This window comes from Caretta caretta, chromosome 1 (genome assembly GCF_965140235.1).
Source record: "Caretta caretta isolate rCarCar2 chromosome 1, rCarCar1.hap1, whole genome shotgun sequence".
Taxonomy (NCBI): domain Eukaryota; kingdom Metazoa; phylum Chordata; order Testudines; family Cheloniidae; genus Caretta; species Caretta caretta.
In genome coordinates this window covers 12,338,075-12,356,764 of record NC_134206.1, presented here as the reverse complement: position 1 = coordinate 12,356,764, position 18,690 = coordinate 12,338,075, and the positions used below count along the sequence as shown (strand labels likewise).

The window sequence follows — 18,690 nt, the reverse complement described above, 5'->3', positions numbered from 1 at the left end:
TTTTTTGTTTTAAGATAGCGACCTTCATGTCTGTGATTGCGTGACCAGAGAGATTGAAGTGTTCTCCGACTGGTTTATGAATGTTATAATTCTTGACATCTGATTTGTGTCCATTTATTCTTTTACGTAGAGACTGTCCAGTTTGACCAATGTACATGGCAGAGGGGCATTGCTGGCACATGATGGCATATATCACATTGGTGGATGTGCAGATGAACGAGCCTCTGATAGTGTGGCTGATGTGATTAGGCCCTGTGATGGTGTCCCCTGAATAGATATGTGGGCACAATTGGCAACGGGCTTTGTTGCAAGGATAAGTTCCTGGGTTAGTGGTTCTGTTGTGTGGTATGTGGTTGTTGGTGAGTATTTGCTTCAGGTTGCGGGGCTGTCTGTAGGCAAGGACTGGCCTGTCTCCCAAGACTTGTGAGAGTGTTGGGTCATCCTTTAGGATAGGTTGTAGATCCTTAATAATGCGTTGGAGGGGTTTTAGTTGGGGGCTGAAGGTGACCGCTAGTGGCGTTCTGTTACTTTCTTTGTTAGGCCTGTCCTGTAGTAGGTAACTTCTGGGAACTCTTCTGGCTCTATCAATCTGTTTCTTTACTTCTGCAGGTGGGTATTGTAGTTGTAAGAAAGCTTGACAGAGATCTTGTAGGTGTTTGTCTCTGTCTGAGGGGTTGGAGCAAATGCGGTTGTATCGCAGAGCTTGGCTGTAGACGATGGATCGTGTGGTGTGGTCAGGGTGAAAGCTGGAGGCATGCAGGTAGGAATAGCGGTCAGTAGGTTTCCGGTATAGGGTGGTGTTTATGTGGCCATTGTTTATTAGCACTGTAGTGTCCAGGAAGTGGATCTCTTGTGTGGACTGGACCAGGCTGAGGTTGGTGGTGGGATGGAAATTGTTGAAATCATGGTGGAATTCCTCAAGGGCTTCTTTTCCATGGGTCCAGATGATGAAGATGTCATCAATATAGCGCAAGTAGAGTAGGGGCTTTAGGGGACGAGAGCTGAGGAAGCGTTGTTCTAAATCAGCCATAAAAATGTTGGCATACTGTGGGGCCATGCGGGTACCCATAGCAGTGCCGCTGATCTGAAGGTATACATTGTCCCCAAATGTGAAATAGTTATGGGTAAGGACAAAGTCACAAAGTTCAGCCACCAGGTTAGCCGTGACATTATCGGGGATAGTGTTCTTGACGGCTTGTAGTCCATCTTTGTGTGGAATGTTGGTGTAGAGGGCTTCTACATCCATAGTAGCCAGGATGGTGTTATCAGGAAGATCACCGATGGATTGAAGTTTCCTCAGGAAGTCAGTGGTGTCTCGAAGGTAGCTGGGAGTGCTGGTAGCGTAGGGCCTGAGGAGGGAGTCTACATAGCCAGACAATCCTGCTGTCAGGGTGCCAATGCCTGAGATGATGGGGCGCCCAGGATTTCCAGGTTTATGGATCTTGGGTAGTAGATAGAATATCCCAGGTCGGGGTTCCAGGGGTGTGTGTGTGCGGATTTGATTTGGATAAACAGTTTATCCAAAAACTGCTGGTTGCTAAAGTATTAACCTATATTGCCCAATTAACAATAATCCTTTATTTAAAAATTGATTTTGGAGTATTAAAGATAGCAAAAATAAAGTAAAAAAAAGCCCCCGTAAACAACTTAAAACAAAATTTTCCAGCATTCCACAGGTCAGAGTTAAGGTTATTGTGTTGTGATTAAATGCTTTTTTTAAAAAAAATTGTTTGTTTATATTGTATGGGGCAGTGTAGGATTAGTGATGTCTCCTTAACTGTTCAGTTCCTTGTTTTTAAGTGCTTGGGTTATTCAAACTACTTGTTTTTGGTCACGCCAAGTCATCAGGGGGAGACGATGTATTCCTGCATGACATTTGTTCACAACCTTGCTCCTCGGAGGTTGGACTATACGGCCACAAGAGAATACAGGTGTTGCTGTGAGTCTGACGTTGTCATTGGATATGACAGACAGTCACAGTTGGTGATGTTTGTCTCCTCTGGGTTCATGGCTGTACCTGCCAGGGCTCATGGTGTTCTCAAGGAGCCCTGGAGCTAAGATGGCTGCCCCTTCTTACCTGTGCAGTATTGTCCCCAGCTGCACCTACATTCCATACACCATAAACCTGAGGAGAAGGGGCCCAACAAACTAACCTTCTGCAAATCTCTCCTTTGTGCTGCTGTTTGCCTGAACCATGCTCTGTCTCTATGCTTTATCTGGGATTGTTGCTGGCTTCTTTGCCATTCATCCTCCAGTGGCTAGAGCAGGGGACTGGGCCTCAGCATCCCTGGAGCTCAATTAGTTCATCACTTGCTTGCGTTCAACTCCCGTTGTGGGCATGCAACCAGCAGGAAGAGCAATGAATTGCGAAGCACATTTCCCAAGGAATGCCACTATGTAGTCAGCGATCATGTGGGCCAACAGCTTCAGCGGTGCGATAAGATTGCCAATAACAGACACAGGCCGAACATCCAGCCAGATCGTTTTAAGGACCCAGCAAGAGATCAATCCGGGTAGTGCTTGCTCAGCAAGGAGGCCACGTCCCTTTGGAATTTGCCTTGATGATGACGAACTAGGAGGATGGCTAGGTGTCTGGGTTTTAGTCTTGGCTCGGCCACAGGCTTCCTACATGACCTTGGGCAAGTCACTTTCTCTCTTGCCTTGCTTCCCCATCTGTAACAACGTGATGATGATGTGTCTCTGCCTCACACAGGGGTGATGAGATTTAACTCATTGAAGTATGCAAGTTTGCTTTGAGACCCTGAAATGAAAGAGGCACAGAAAAGCAAACTGTGTCCTGGGGTTGCTTCCTTCAAAACAGTGCTGTATTTCAAGGGGGCTGTAACTGTAAACAGTGTAACATCAGACTCCCTTAGGAACGGCTCAGGGAACTGGTATGATGTAGGGTATGACAGAAAGCCTTGCAACTCTCGTTTCCTGGTTCAAACCTGTCCCAGGCTGTTAGCGAGTGAAAGCTTTTTGCTAGCCAATGTAAACTGGAGTTGACACGCTTAGTGGGCAAGTATCCACATCACAGGGCTGCTTTGCTCTTCCTTCAGCAAGGAAGGACTGGATAGGCTGCGGAACCACTCCCTCATTCAAGAGATTATCACTGGTATGACAGTGACACCCAAACTGGGCTGGGTCTCTACCCATTCCCAGCTCTTGCCTGTTCCCTGGTCTAACCTGTTATAGAGGGGGAAGGGTGGTTAAGGCACTGGACTGGGAACTCTGGTGAGTAGGGTTCTGTTCCCAGCCCAGACTTCTCTGGCAAGTCACTTAGCCTGTGCCTCAGTTGTCACTGGTCCCTCCAGCTCAAGGAGAAGGCATGTGCAGGGACTGTTGGAAGGCAGCTGCATGTAACTAGAGGACTCACTCTCCAGAGCTGGCAGCCAGCCAAAAACCTGACTTAACCCTGGGGCAGAGTATAAATAAAGGAGCAAACAAGGGTCACTATCTCCAGCAAAGTGTGACAGACCTTGCTGCATTGTTGCAAGCTTCCTCCTGCGGCAGTGCCCTGCCCCGCCATCACCAGCCCATCTGACTTCGCATTAGTGCTCGTCCTCACTCTTTTTGTTTGCTCTTTGCCTTCCGAGGAGAAGATCACGTGGCCGAGCGGCTTCCATCCCTCCTGGGCTGGGGTAGGCTCGTCTGTAGCAATCAGGAGTCCCAGCAGCGTTAGTCTGCTGGGCAGCAGATTGCAGCCGACCTCATGGGGAAGTACAGCTCCACGTCACTATGCAGGAGGAACTCTCTCCTGTTGGGTTACTCCACTCCGAGCAGTCCCCTCCAGACCGGAGATGATGCTCTGAGACCAGCACTCTGCGCCTGACCACCAGCACAGGGAGCTGCTCCTCCCTCAGCAGCAGAACGCCTCCTCGTAGTGCTGCTGTTATCCTTTGTTCTCGGGAGCGGCCGCTGTCACTTGGAGCTTCCCAGTCTGCCTGCTCGCCCCCAGAGTAGCTATGCTACCGGGGCTCTGGAGTCAGGGTTGGAGAGCAGCATGCACACACAGAGGATGCCCCTGTCTGTGGTGGTGTTTCCCTGGTTGGCAGGCCTCTCTGGAGGGCAAGGGGAGGCAAAGGGAAGCTCCCCTAGTGGTTGTGCCAAGTGAAGCCAGGTAATGTTCACTCTCATCCTGAGGGAGGGGCCCCTTAGGCAGAACTGCCAGGAAGGTGGTTCTCAACCTGCGGCCCGTGGGCCTCTTGCGGCCCAATCAGCACACAGCTGCGGCCCATGTGACATCCTCAGGGCCATACAGGTAGTATTGGATGCAGCCCTCAATGGTAAATAGGTTGAGAACCACTGACCCGGGGAGATGGGATAGTTCAGGCCCATCCTGGGTCTGGGAGCGCTGCAGCAGTTCTGGTCCCGTGCTATCTGGGCAGTACCTGAGCCCACGGAAACAAGTGCTGGGACGTGCCCAGGTGCCAGCTTGACAGCCCCAAAGACGGCAGCCCGAGCTTCCCCCATGTACCCCCTACTGATATGGCTCAGCCCTGATCTGACAGCCTCTGGCTTCTCTCTGCTGGAGAGGACAGAAGTCGTGTGAGTGGCTCACTGTGGCAGGGTGGTCACCCGCTCCAGCCCTGACAGGGTTAAAGCCAGCCCTGGGAGAGGGCTAGGGGCTGGGAGAAAAGCCCAGGCTGCTTAAGGGAGCAGCTGCAGCTGTGGCCAGCTCAATCAGGGCCCAGCTGGCCCTTATAAGAGAGCAGTGGACCAGGAGCAGGCTGTCTCTCTCTGACTGCAGAGAGGGAAGGACCTGCCTGGGAGCTAAACAGGAACCTGAGGTGGGGCAGTGTTGGGGGAAGGCAAGAGAGCTGGGGAGCTTCTGCCTGGAAACCCCCCAGGCTGCAGGGCCTTGTGCAGGGCCTAAACAGGTTTGGGGGCTCCAAAGGGGCAGCCCGGGGCTGGGTAGAGGCAGTAGGTCCTACCCCCCTTGCCTGTGATGACTGGCTTATACAGACTGCAGTTGGGCCCAGTGAAAGAGGGCTAGATGGTGACTGGCAGTAGTCCATAGGCTGAGGCAAGGTGGGATTAGGGGGTTTGGGGGATCCCTGGAGAGGGGAGACCCAGAGACTGGGGGGGATACTGCTGGGGCAGAACCCCCAGATAAAGGGGCACTGGAGTCTGGGAGGGACAGGGAGGCCAGCGGCAGCAAGGCACCGACAGGCAGAGGGCGCTCCAGGTCAAAAGAGGTAATTCCCAGGACGACAGACAAGAGGCGCTGCAGGGGTGAGTCTCGCCCCCATTACACTCATGCTACAGTCTGTCCTGCCCACCAGATTCTGGACTAGGACTGCCAGCCTCATTTCCCCAGAGGGCTCTTTGGCAGCCTGTGAGGGAGAATGAATTGCATCTGCTGTGTCGTTTGCTGGGAGGCTGCATGGCCAGGAAACTGAGCTGGAACTTGGGAGAGCTGGGTTCTAGTCCCAGCTCTGCCACTCACCTGCTTAGTGACTTGGGGCAAGTCACGTCCCTGCTCTGTGCCTCAGTTTCCCCATCTGTAAAATGGGGATTATGATACTGACCCTGTTACATAAAGTGTTTTCAGATCAATGAGTGAAAGTCATTATTATTTATTTATTTGTTTGTTTGTTTATTAATGAGTGGGCTGGGAAGGGCTAGCTGACTGGCTCTGACCCAAAGGGCTGGGTTTCTTTCTGGGTTAGGTGTCCATCCTGTCATATTAGCCTAACTGCTAGGGTCTGCGATTGTCATGCCATTACTGGCAGGCTCTCTTAGACGGCTGACCCGTGGCTAGATGTTTCCTGCTGCATTGCTGGCTCCACCCTCACCATGCATGAGATGGCAGGGCTGCACTGGGGGGAGATGATGGCAGGGCTGGATGAAGACGTAGGGGTGCTGTATGGACATGCCTAGGCCCCAGGCTCCTGCCCTCCCAGGATCATGTGGTTAGAATCTCTGTGCACCTTGAAAATGAGAGTGATTCTGTTTGTAGCTCCCATGGTTGCAAAGAAAACATCGAAAACAAGACCTGTGTGTAAGTGGTGAGGTGACGTCTGCCTGAGTCTGTGGAGAGCTTCAGCCAATAGATCTGAGAGGGGCAAATTGCCTCAGTCATCCCCCCGTGGCCTGTTATCTGTGAAGCCTGCTGCCCTAGCAGCCTCTGCCCGGCAAAGGCATGGGGGCGGGGCTTGCTGCCAGTCCCATCGTGGCTCTGCTGGTCTGGTATCAGTAAGGTTAAGATTTTGTCACGGTTATTTTTAGTAAAAGTCACGCTAAGGTCACGGGCGATAGACAAAAATTCATGGGAGCTCTGACCTGTCCGCGACTTTTACTAAAAATAATGGGGGGAGAGAGGGCTGTCGGAATCTCCAGGGGAAGGACTGACAGCCCCAGCCCCACTGCCACAGGGGGCACAGCCCCGGCTCCAGACCCTGCCGAAGCCGTGGGGAGCGGGCGTGCAGCCCACGAGGAGCGTCAGCATGCTGAAAAACTCATGAAGCTGCAGAACCGGAGGGGCAGTCGCATCTTTTTGCCGCAGCACAGGGGACGGCGGGGGGCTGAAGCCACAGGGGACAGGAGGGGTGCACAGCCTGCCTCCAGCCCCAGGGGAGGGGTGGCGCACAGCCCCAGCTGAAGCTGGGGGGGGGGTGAAGGGGATGGCGCGCTGCCCCGACTCCGGCCCCATCCGAAGCCACAGGGGAAAAGGTTCGCACAGCTCCGGTTCCTGCCACAGCTGCGATGGGAGTGGGGTACAGAGCCCCAGTTCAAGCCTAATTCGTGGGTCGGGGATGCACAGCCCCGGCTCCACCACTGACCGTCAAAGCCAAAGTCCCAGAGGAATCCCTGACTTCCCTCATCTCCGTAACTAAATCGTACCCTCAGATACCAGAAAGGGCCCCACGCGCCCGGAGGGGTGGGTGAGCACTCCCTTCTCCACGACAGACCCATGCCCACCTGAATAAAGGGGGGAGTGAGGCTTGCCCACTGTGGAGTGGCAATGAACCCCTGAGCTTACGGCTCTTGAGTGGCACCCCAAGGTCAGTAAGGTTATAGTTCAGGGGGGCTTGGCCATGTCGTGGGGATGTGGCTGGGGGAGGCCCTTTCGTGGGGCTGCAACTAGGGACTTGGAGTGCCCGGATCCTGAGGGGAAGGAGGTGCTGTCTGGGTGTGTGTGTGTGTGTGCAAGCGAGCGTGCGCACGCTCGTGCACATACTAGGTTTGCTAGCTGCACCCCTGCCCTGACTCCTCTGATGTGCTTTGGCTTCCAGATGTGCAGCCCCCGGAAGGGAAGAGCCGAGATTGCCTGATGACGATTGTGCTGCGAGATGGCTCCAAAGTGACCCTGTGTGCAGAGAGTGAGGACGACGCGGTGTAAGTAACTCCCGGAGGTGCCGCATGAACAGCGGTAGGATGGCGAGGATGCCCCCATTTTATACCAGGCCTGTCTCTGCTCCACTTTAATGCTTGTTCGTGGCCAGTGACCAGAAACCTGCCAGAGGCATAAACGTCACTGGACTGTTGCAAGAGACACCCCCTCCTGGGAGCCACGGTGTGTTTCCATTCGCCGTCTGGGGGACAGCAGTCCCGCAGCTTCCATGGAGCCTGCTCCTGTACAATGCAAACATGGTGAAAGGAGCATGCTCCAGCATCGGGTTGGCAACATTGTTAAGGGACTGTTTGCTAAGCACCCCACCCACCCGCCACACAATAGTGTTTTTACTGTTGTTCTTATCGTTATTATTAATCATACTAAGCAGTACTCACCTACATTCACCAGGGGTATTTCTTGCTGCTTTTTGCAGCACTCAGCAACTCATCTTGTACAGAGATTGAAAAAATAAAAGGGGGGGCATGGCCCCTGACACCCCCCCCGCCTGTTCCGGCACCCCGGCCTCAATCCAGCACCTTTTACAATAATAATCAACTTACCTCCCCAGAGTGTAAAACGTTCAAGTTAAGGGTGATTGCTGGCCTTGAATTACAGTGAGGAGTGCCCCATTGGATTCACTTTTGGGCCACATCTGTATCGTGCTATCTGGGTTCTTATATTGGTGCCCCTCACACAGGATCCGAGTGCTTCTTGTGTCACTGATAGTCAATATAAAACACACGGGGCCAAATTCATCTCTGGTGCAAGCAACCCAACTGACTTCAAATGATTTACACCAGGTGTGTGTCTGGCCTGTTGTGTGTGCATTTCCCCCCTCCTCTTCCCAGGTGAAGTGGGAAGTGATTTACATAACTTTAAAGAGCATAATCAGAGGCTAGACACCAGAACAGAGACCTGCTGTGATCACATGACCCAGCTGCACCCCTGGCTATGGTGCTGCCCCAGGGAATGAGCTAACAGGGAATTAAAGATTAGTGGGGCTGTCAAACAGCATTAAAGTCACAGGGACGCACGCACACCCAGCTAAACTGGGGTCATGCACTGTGACAACTTCCAGCAAGCCGGGTGGCTTCCTGACTGTGAACCCATCAAAGGAATCTTGCTCTTACTTTCTCCAGGCGTCTAGGGTTAAGGTGGCGTTGAATAAGACCAAATTCCATTGTGTTTGGGCAGAGGAAGGATTGTCCAGTGGTTATAGTGCTAAATGGGGACTTGGGAGTTTCCTGCTCTACCACAGGCTGATACGTGATCCTGGACAAGTCATTGTTCTTTGGTTCCCAATCTGTACACAAGGGATAATAGCACCACCCTACCCCACAAGGGTGTGGTGAGGATATATACGTTCTGGGTTGTCAGGGTCTTAAATACTATAGTAACAAGGACCAGATAAGTACCATGGATAGATGTGGTGGCTATTAATTACTTTAATCAATTTAAGTAGCCGTAAGGAATTTGATTTATCGGGCTCCCAAGACAAGAAAAAAAACCAAACTTGGCACTGTAGTTATTCACCTACTCCATACAAACGTAAGATCTTCTGTATCATAGTGTTTTTCACTAATTAGGGACATATTTTTCCCCTCTGAATTACATACCTGGGATTAAAGTGAGTGCAGATCCCAGTGCAGGAGCCCTAAGAACCAGTCCAGATTCTGATGATGGAATAGTGAACTGTCCTGTAGTTATTTCTGCACGCAGTCTAGGGGTCAGTACTGTAAATAATTCCACTATGTAGCTAGGGAGACGCCCTGTGATACACAGCTGAGATTAGACTCTGAGATTAGCCTCTGTGAGGATATAGGGTCAGAGAAGTGGCTAAGTAGAAGTGGCACCTTCTTACTCAACAGCTCTGCTTCCTGTCTGCCTTTAACTTTTATCTGCTGGTCTCATTAGCGTACACCTGTCTTCGCTCCTTTTAGCCCTGCTGAGGGATGCAGCTTTGGGAGAGCGAGCTGGGTTCTGTTTTGCCTCTCTTGTGTCAGCCTGGTTCCAGATGCAGAATATTAATTGCAGGTGTTGATGTTTGAGGCATAAAGAACCCAGCTGAGTTTTCAGCTCTGAACAGTTTGTGAGACTGTCGGATAAAAAGGCCTGGCTTGGAAACTGATGGCGTTTAGATTGGCAGTCACCAATGGATAATAAATATGGAAATTCCATAATGTCACTTTAAAGGAGAAGTGGGGCCAAATTGAAACCTCTCCAATCCCAACAGCCACCTCCTCGGCTAACTAACCAGAACTATCTCGATCTAAGGAGATTCCCAGGGGCACAGGTTCTCCTCCCAGTTCCTGGTTCATTCCTGGTGAAAGGTTCCTGGCCCTTTGTGAAAGGAAGGGCCTAGTCCAGGGGTTCTCACAACAAATTTTTTGGTGGCTTCAGAGTGTGGCCACCAATTCTTGCTGGTGGCCGCTCTGACAATTTTTCCTAAAATAATTAACTTTGGGAAAAACAAATAAATATGCACATCAAAATCATTGTAATTTATTTATTGCTAGCTAGTAAGTCTGCTGCTGTGAAAAGTGATATTAAAAAACATACAAGTATCACTTTTCACAGCAGACTTACTCAGCCTCAGCAAGCCTGGGGACAAATTAAGCCCTGGATGGGGAGGTGGATGGAGAGGCAGCAGGGACCAGGGGCGATGAGGGGTGAGGGAGGCAGCGGGAGCCAGAGCCTGAAGCTCGGGGGATGGGGCCCCAGGAAGGAGCTTGAAGCTCCGGGGCCATAGCCTGAAGCCCCATGGCCAGAGCCTGTCACCCTGCCATCCCAGGGCTGAAGCCCAAACCCCACCATCCCTGGGAAGGTGGGGAATTCACAGGCTGCCTTCTCCTCCCGTGTTGTGTCCCAGGTGTCTCCAGATGGGGGCAGGGCCCAACTCCTGCTGGCAGCCCCAGCAACCAACATTAAGGTGGCACATCCAAGAGCAACAGGGAAGGGGAGGGGTGGCTGGTTTGCCTCCCAATCACTGCCCAGGAGGCTGTGGCCACAAGAAAAGCCTGTGGTGGTCACATGCGACCATGGTGGCTGCATTTGAGAATCGCTGGCCTAGGCGCTGTGCTGTTTGCTGAGCTCCCTGATAGTAGAGCAGCGTTGAGAGATTAACCAAGGAAGAGCTTTGCCTTGATGTGGTTTTAAAATTGCTCCAGGCACCTATTTGCTCACATATTGTTGTCCCATTTTGTTTACAGCGCCTGGAAGATGGCAGTGCTGGAGGCGAAAAACACCCCGGTGAGCCTTTCCTTCTTCCATTTCAAAGGGCTCTTATTACAGGCTACAAATAATGAGCTGTCTTCTTCCATCTCCCCTCCCCTATCCACCGCCCCCTTCCCCCATCCCATAGAGTCAGTCAGTGGAGGAGTGTGGCGGGGGAGGCTACATGCACAAAGGCATCTCGTCCCAGAGAGTGGGAAGAGGCATGACCATACCTGGAGAACTGCATTCCCTTTTGGGCACCTCCGTACTAAAGAGATACGGACAAACTGGATGGTGCTCAGAGAAGAGCAACTGAGAGGATTCGAATTCATGAGGGGTTGATTTATGAGCCGAGGTTAAGGTCTTGATCCAAAGCCCCTTGAAGGCAATGAGGAGTCTTTCAGCTGACTTCATTGGTCCTTGAATCAGGACCTTCTTAATAAATTTTGCTCACTATCATTACCAATTATTTGCCCCAGCTGAGATTGGAGCCTCATTATGCTAGGTGCTGAGCAGACACCTAGTAAGAGGCAATTCCTGCTCCAAGGAGCTCTTTACCTAAACAGGCAAGGCAGACAAAGGATGGGAGGGGGAAGTGAGTCACAGGGAGGGGAAGCAACTTGTCCAAGGTCACTGGACAAGAACCCAGGTCTCTTCTGACTGCCAGGGCAGTGCTGTGTCCACTAGACCACACTACCTCTTGAGTTTAACCAGGCAATGACTAGGGATATCAGTCTGGAGCTGCCTAAAGGGATTAGTTTTATGGATGTAAGTGGTTATTTAGTGTAATGCACAGTTTTATAACCAGGAGGATTGGGCTGAAAATAATAAGCTGGACAAAAGCCTGAGGGAACATACCGTAGGGAGAAGCCCTGCCCCAGCTGGGGGATGGACTTGCTAACCCAGCAGGCCTCCTCCATCTTGAATATCTAAGATTCTTTTGTTTCTACCCACGACGGAGCAACTGAGCCAGGCCTATGCCAGCAGCCCAACAAAGAGGAGCCTGTACCAGAGTGAGGGCTGCTGCTGGACCCTACAGATAATGGGAGAATTGTTCTGTCCAGGGACAGAGTGCACTTCATCCCAGGCCTCGCCTCGGATGGCTTTGCTCCTAGCACTGTAAAGATAGAGCAGGAGCCCCTTCATCCAAATGGGCCGGGGTGGGGGTAATATGGACTAAAGGGGCATTGGATAAACTAAGGGCGCTATGAGGCAAACGATGCCTGTTCAGGGACAGGAATTAGGATCATGGGGGTGTACGCTGGAGGGGAGCGGGGGATATGTCAGGGAAGAGGGGATTGGCTAAACTGTGTTCTAATCCAGTGTTTTCTGTTGGATCGTTGGACTCTTTGTTGGAGCCACCTTGTGGTGGACTGGTGGACGGCTGTTCCCATGCGTCTCCTTGGGGCATGGCCAGACACAGGTGTCGCCTTCCCACCATTTGCTCTGTCCAACCCTTGACTGTCTCTGTGTTGTGGTGGTGATGCTCCTGTGCTTGTTTCTCATCTCAAATACTGTTACACCCCCTACTTGCTGCTCGGGATGGTTGCGGGAGCCTATTGGTTGCTTACGTGGGGCTGGGAGACGTGTGCTGTCGTGGTTGTTCCTGTGGGCGTGGGAGCAGGGATGAGAAGCTGTGCGCCTAAGCTTCTCCTACAGCCGATTTCCTTAAGAGCTGCAGGGTGGCTTTCAAGGATCTGCTCGCTGCCTTGCTTACAGACATTGGAGCAAATTTTTTGCAGTGGGGGTTTGGGGCAGATAGTGGATGCAGGGTAATGCATCTTTTCCTGTCCCCACTGCTCCTTGCCTCAGCCCATCTCCCTCTGGATTGATTAGACACCCTTCCCTCACCTCCCACACCCCCCATGCTGGGATGCCCACTACCCTAGTAAACCCTATGAGCATTTACCTTGCTCATTTCCTTTGTTTGTAGGATTTCTGACTTGACTTTTATACAATACTCCACCAACAAAGTCCCACCACAATATTTCTGCTCTGCTCAGTGGTCATGAGACAGGTTAGGTGGCAGAGTCCATGCTACTCCATGTGGTATGTACAGCACGTAGACTGTGAACCTGACTGATCTCACACCAGTGGTATGCAGGAGCCAGTCCACTGAAGCCAGTGATGTAAAACTGGTGTAAGTGAGAGGAGAATCAGGCTCAGTGTGAAGCTGTATGCGAAGGGCCAGTTGGTGTTTTGTATTATTGATTTATAAAAGAAAAGGATGTCCAGAGAGACCTTATTTTAAAAACGTGTGCAATTGGGCAGTTAAGGTGGAGCATCTCACCATAAAGAGAAGCAGTGGGGCCAAGTGGGTAGAGCACTGGACTTGGACTCAGGAAATCTGGGTTCTGTTCCCAGCTCTGTCACTGGCCTGCTGGGTGATGCTGGGCTAGTCACTCCACTGCTCTGTGCCTTAGTTTTCCCATCTGTAAAATGGGGATAATGCTGACCTCCTTTGTAAAGTGCTTTGAGATCTATGATAAAAAGTACTATATAAGAGCTGGATATTATTATGACTAAGGTTGTATTGCCTGATTTGCTTAGTTTGTCCACCATAACATTGCACAAAATGTTTATTTTTGTGTGTGTGCATGGAACAAAGAAACAGAAGACTGGCTTATTTCATGCTCAGTGTGGCAGGATTTTCCATTGAGCTGGGAAAATTATAGTGAAAGGAAACCTAATTGCACTCCAGTTTCATGAGGACTCCACCATTGAAGAAAATAGTCCATCACACAGTAGCTACTGCTGGTCCAACAGAAGTCTAAGGCCTTACCTACACTTAAAGTGTAGATGCTATTGTTGTACTGGAAAACCTTCCTAGCGTAGACACAGCTTATACTGGCAACAAAGGGCTCTTGCCAGCATGGCTTATACTGGTTCCCTGAGCAAAATAAGTTGTAAAGCATTCATGCTGATATAACTGCATCTACACTTGGGCTTTTTGGCTGGCTTAGAAATGTCTTAAAAAACACCCCCCCACCCCCACCCCCCTTCACAGATGTTACTATTCTGGCAAAGAGTTTCTGGAGATGGCTAGAGAAACACATTAGGACATTCGTTTAGTGGATCAAATCCTGGAGAAAGGGTGCATCTTGAGAAGGCTGATAGAGCCCCCACTTCCTCCCTCACCAGCAGGATAGAGTAATTGGAAGGCAAAAGTAGCGTCTCTTTGGTTGATAAGTCTTGGGGAGCTCTATGAAGAGAAGGGTTTTTGTTTTAAGCTTGGTGGCTCCAGTGTTCTCTTGTTTGTATTGTCTGAACCCACAGAGTTGAGTGCCACTGGCAAATAACATTGCCAAGTGATGCTGGGGGAGAATAGTGCTGCTAAGAGCATAGGGAGAGCGTAAATGCTGTCACGCTGCTGGTCTGACAGCCATTCATAAAGCCAAGATTCTCTGGTGAGGAAACGCTGCTAATTGGGGGTGGAATTAGCAATAACTTTTTGAATTGACCTCTTCAAATGAACTTGTTTACTGGATTTATCACAAAGAAGGGAAATGGGAGGATCCTCTTCGTTGTGCTGGAGAATAAATTGGAGATGTCCTTCAAAACACAATGGCTGGAGCCTGGGAGCCCTGCCTCCTGTTGCTGCTCCATAGACATGTTTCTTGGAGCACAGAAGATTCTCAAGGGTTCTTCTTGCATTCTGCTATTGTACAAATTCTTTTTGAAAAAGATCAATAGCTAAGGGAATCCTTGGGAAATGTGAATGTATACGAATGAGTGAGTCCAGAGGAGATGCAGCGTTAAGGGAACTGGCTAACAAATTTATCAGACCGCTGTTGGGTTTTGTTTTTTTGAAAGCCACAGGGAATTGGCAAAAGCAACTCTTCCAAGAGGAACCTAGCACGATCCTGGCAATTAGCCTATCTTCTATCCCCAGGAAAATAACAAAATCTGATATTAAGAAAATTGCTAAATACCTTAGGCCAAATCCCATGGTCCTTTCAATGGGAATTTTGACCGAATGAAAAAGGAATGAGCCTTTGGCTCCTAGGGGATAACAGAACCATGAGCAATAGGCAGCCTGGGTGAAGTCAATAGGGCCAAGATTTCACCCAATATGCTTATAATGACTCGATCCTGCAAAGACTTAAGGAGGAACTCCCGAGATCTAATCCCGCCTCTGCTACTCACTTGTTCTGTGGCCTTGGGCAAGTCCTTTCTCCTCTCTGTAGTTCAACTTCCCCTCCTGTAAAATGGGGATGATGACAGCTCCCTCTGGGAATGAATTAATGTCCGTAAAGCATGTGGAAGGTGTAAAATGCTATGCTATGTATGTGGTGAATATTGTTAGTGGGAGTCTGCAGTGCATCAATGGGGCATCCTGGAGACCCCTGGACATGTTGTGTGACAATTGCTTTATGATATAGACAGATCGATACTGTGGTAAAACGGAGCCTAAACAATCAGCCTAAAGAGAACAGAAGAGCGAAGCCAATGTGTGCCGGGGGACACACCTCTACCCTGTTTAAGACCAATCCCAAGCCTGTGGTGAAGTTTGGCTACCTAGAGCATACGCAGCCCCAGCATACCACAGTTGCTGATGAGGCCACCCATCGTATAGCCAAGACCTGCACTGCATTTGCAATGCTGTCGCACCACCTACGGAACGATAGAGGTGATGAAATTAGCACTAATGGAAATATCTGTCAGGCAGTCGGGCTGATAGTGCTTCTGTAGGGTTGTGAGACATGGACAATGTATGGCTGCTGCGTTAGGAAACCTGTCCGTTCCATAGGCGCTGTCTTAGGTGTGTTTTGCAGGGTCAAATGGTGGGACAAGATTCCCAATATGAAAATCCTTAATTGTCACCGGATGTCTTGCTTTCAAAGCATGCTCTTTAAAGCTCAGCTGCGTTAGCCTTAGCATCTCATTCATGCGGCCAATTCAAGGCTACCCTAACCCTCTGTGGTCAGCTAAAGAGAGACACCTGTTTTTTATGGTGGCTGGTAGAAACGCTATAAAGACACACTGAAGTCAAATTTGAAAGCATGTGTCAGAGCTGGGCCATGGGTGGCCAGCGTGTGCTAATCAGGGACCAAGTTGTGATCAGGAGACCTGTGGCGGAGTCGAGAATGATCCAGGTCAGGATAGCAGGAAGTCAGGGGCAGGCACCAAGTTGCAGGCAGGAGGTAAATAGCGGAGTCAGGGATGAACCGGGGTCAGGAGCTGGAGTCACAGTAAGGCAAGATCTGGAGAAGAAGCAAGCAGGCAATCTGCATCATTGCTCAAACAGCTCCCTGTGATGGCTTCCGGGTTTATAGACTGGCATGGGCCAATCAGTGTGCTGGGGAGGAGGGTGCCACTCAGTCCCCACTGGGTGGTATTTCCTGCAGTGCCTAGCTTCACAGGGCTCCCCAACGGAAACCGAGCTTGAGCACCCGGTGGCGATGCAGAGGCATCCGCGACAGTGGCCCAGCACCTTCATGGTCCCTGGTTCTAGCCCCTCAGGTGCCTACAAGCACGTGTCACTGACGTGCCACAGCCCCCACCAGAACAAAGTGGCAGCCGATTTGTCACATCCCTGTTAACCACGTAGAAGCGAGGCTCATTTACAGCTTATGTGAGCAGCGCGAAGCAAGGATGCATCAGCCTGCAATGGTCATGGACTGTCTTGTGTGTCCCACATGTAACTGTGTTTGCAGTTCTTGCCTTGGTCTGACCACACACGTGCAGGTTCACCTGTTCTGTTTGCCAAGTCCTTGTAGCGTCTCATCAACATGAAACTCTGTCATCATCAGTCGGAGCCCCCTGAATGGACGCTGCAGGTGGTCCATGTGACTGGAGTAGAAGAGTGAGATGGGAGGGCTGAGGTCCCTTCATAGGTTGTCCATGGTCTCCTGCATAAAGCAAGGGACTGGAAGGTGCATTAGAACCCGGGGCTCCCTGGGCTGCCATGGTCTAGTGGTTAGAACAGGGTACGAGGGGGCAGGAGACTGCAGTTCTGCTCCTTAGTGGTACATGCTGGTCATAGCAAGAGAGAGAGAGCACATGGCTCATGATTCTCAAGACCTGGCTCTGCCAACAACTGAACCCAACCATGCCTTGGTTTCCCCCGCGGTATAATGGAGAATATTTTTGTCTTGGTTGCTCCTTTCATTTCCTTACCTAGTAATAACTACTGTAGACCTGGTCGATCCTTGTTGTGTCTTGCCCCACTAGCCCTTGGTTGGGGGCGGGGAGGTGTTTTGGAGGGGCACTGGAGCTGTGTTTCCCCATGGCTGTGACTCCTCCTCTTCCAGTCTTCTCCCTCTCTGCCTGGTGGAGGCAGGGGCTGCAGGTTAACACGTGGGATGACAGCGAATTTGAGAGCTGTTAGAAGAGGCTAGTTCCCATTGTCTCCAGTTCACTCCGGAACAAAATGAGCCAGCCCTGACGAGGAAGGAGCTGTTAGCATCTTTAATGTGGGGAATCCAGTGGCAAGGAAACAGAAGTCTCCTGGTAGCTGGGCTGGGAAGAAAGAGACGTTTGCTGCTGAGCTGGCGCATGCTGGGGATCAATGGCTGACCCTAGCAGGGCTTTTTTGGAGAGGGGCCTGAAGCTATGTTTGCAGCAGATAATGAGTTTTCCTATGTTCACTCACACAGTGGAAGCGAAGGCAAAGGGACACGGGGAGGAAGCAGCCAAGTGCTGTGGCTAGGAGAAGGCAGAGCTTTCTGCACTGTTGGAAGGCAGCTCTAAGTTACAAGCCTTCAACACCTCTCAGCTGAGGATCTTGCAGGCAGGTGGATGTCAGTATCATCCCCATTTTACAGAAGAGGCACAGAGAGGGTTAAGTGACCTGCTCAAGGCCACACAGCAAGTCAGTGACAGTGCTGGAGGGAAAACCCAGGAGTCTGAGTCTTCTGCCTGTCCTAGCCACATGCGCTCTGAACTGGTGATGCAGACCATGTGTGCATCCTCGCTACACCCTGGGAGGTGCGGCAGGGCTGTTATCCCCATTGTACAGTTGGGGAACTGAGGCACAGAGAGACTTGCCCAAGATTCCCTATGGCAGATCAGGGAATTGAACCCTGGTCTCCCAGACAAGTGCTTGAACCCATCGTTCCCCTTTAGTCTTCTACGTGTACCACTAGGAAATGATCTAATGCTGTGATGCTTACATTGAAGACCCAGAGAGCAGGAGTGTCTCAAACCTGGGCTGACAGAGATGAATTAAAGGAGAGCATCAATTGAATTGAAGGAGAGCGTGCATCAAAGTGAATAAGAACGTGAGGCAGATAACCTTTGGTTGCCTCTTCCCCTCCTCCCCCCCCCCCCCCCCGAACCCCCCAGCACACTCGATCTAATTGTGTATTGAGCGAGATGAATGGGAGAAGGAGATTAAAACACAGGTGACTGGTGCACAAAAGCCAGTGTGGGCTGTGTGAGGCTGATCAGTGTATTGATTTATGCTGCGCGTCTTGGAGCTTGAGGGCGGAAGGGTGTTGTCCTGTTGCTCCGTCCCATCCCATCCCTGGCTCTCTCAAGGTCAGGCATCCAGGGGCATGGTGCTGCATGGGGAAAGGGAAACGGGTTATTTCCTTTGTCTTCCTGGAACTCAGGGAAAGACAAGTAAGTGGGTGGGTGGGGGTGGGGAGGGGTGATTCTTCTCTGGGTTTGTTCTTGGATTAAATGACCTCTGTCTCCGCACAAGGTCATCTGCTCCTGCCGCTCTCTGGCCTGGGCTGTGACACATGGATGGGCTTCGCTTCTGAAGTGCAACGTCCTCACTGCCCCGTGCAGTCTCCCATCACACACAGGAGCAAAGACTAGAAGGTTGAGGGTAAAGGCAGGCTCTCATTTCACACAGACCTTGTCAAGATCAAAAGCCTGCCTCCACATTGCTGGCCCTCCCTGCTTCAAACACACACCTGGATTTCTGCCAAAACCAGGCCTGGCGTCGGTGGGCCTTGGGCCCCGGCCTTCCCAGCTTGTGCACACGAGGGACGCAAGAGATTTTAATTGCCTTGCCATGCTCTGGCCTCTCTCCCTGGCCTGACCTCTTTGCATCAGCACTGAGCAAAGGCCCACTTTGAAGCTGCCTCTTCAGCAGAGGAGCTGCTAATTAGGCCCTGTCCTGCTGGGTGTGTGAAGTGACTTGGTTCACTCCAGCCAGGTAGGCTAATAAACAAGAGCTGGATTCT

The 18,690-nt window shown here is 51.1% G+C and overlaps 1 protein-coding gene across 2 annotated transcripts in view; it reads left to right on the top strand.

The window, feature by feature from the left end:
- Nucleotides 1-18,690, top strand: part of PLEKHB1 (pleckstrin homology domain containing B1) — a 41,029-nt gene that overhangs the window by 6,949 nt on the left and 15,390 nt on the right. For both annotated transcript variants that reach the window (XM_048839614.2, XM_048839633.2), the window contains exons 4-5: nt 7,239-7,341; nt 10,549-10,588. In XM_048839614.2, coding sequence (XP_048695571.1) covers nt 7,239-7,341; nt 10,549-10,588 — 143 coding nt within the window. The remainder of the gene's footprint in view (nt 1-7,238; nt 7,342-10,548; nt 10,589-18,690) is intronic.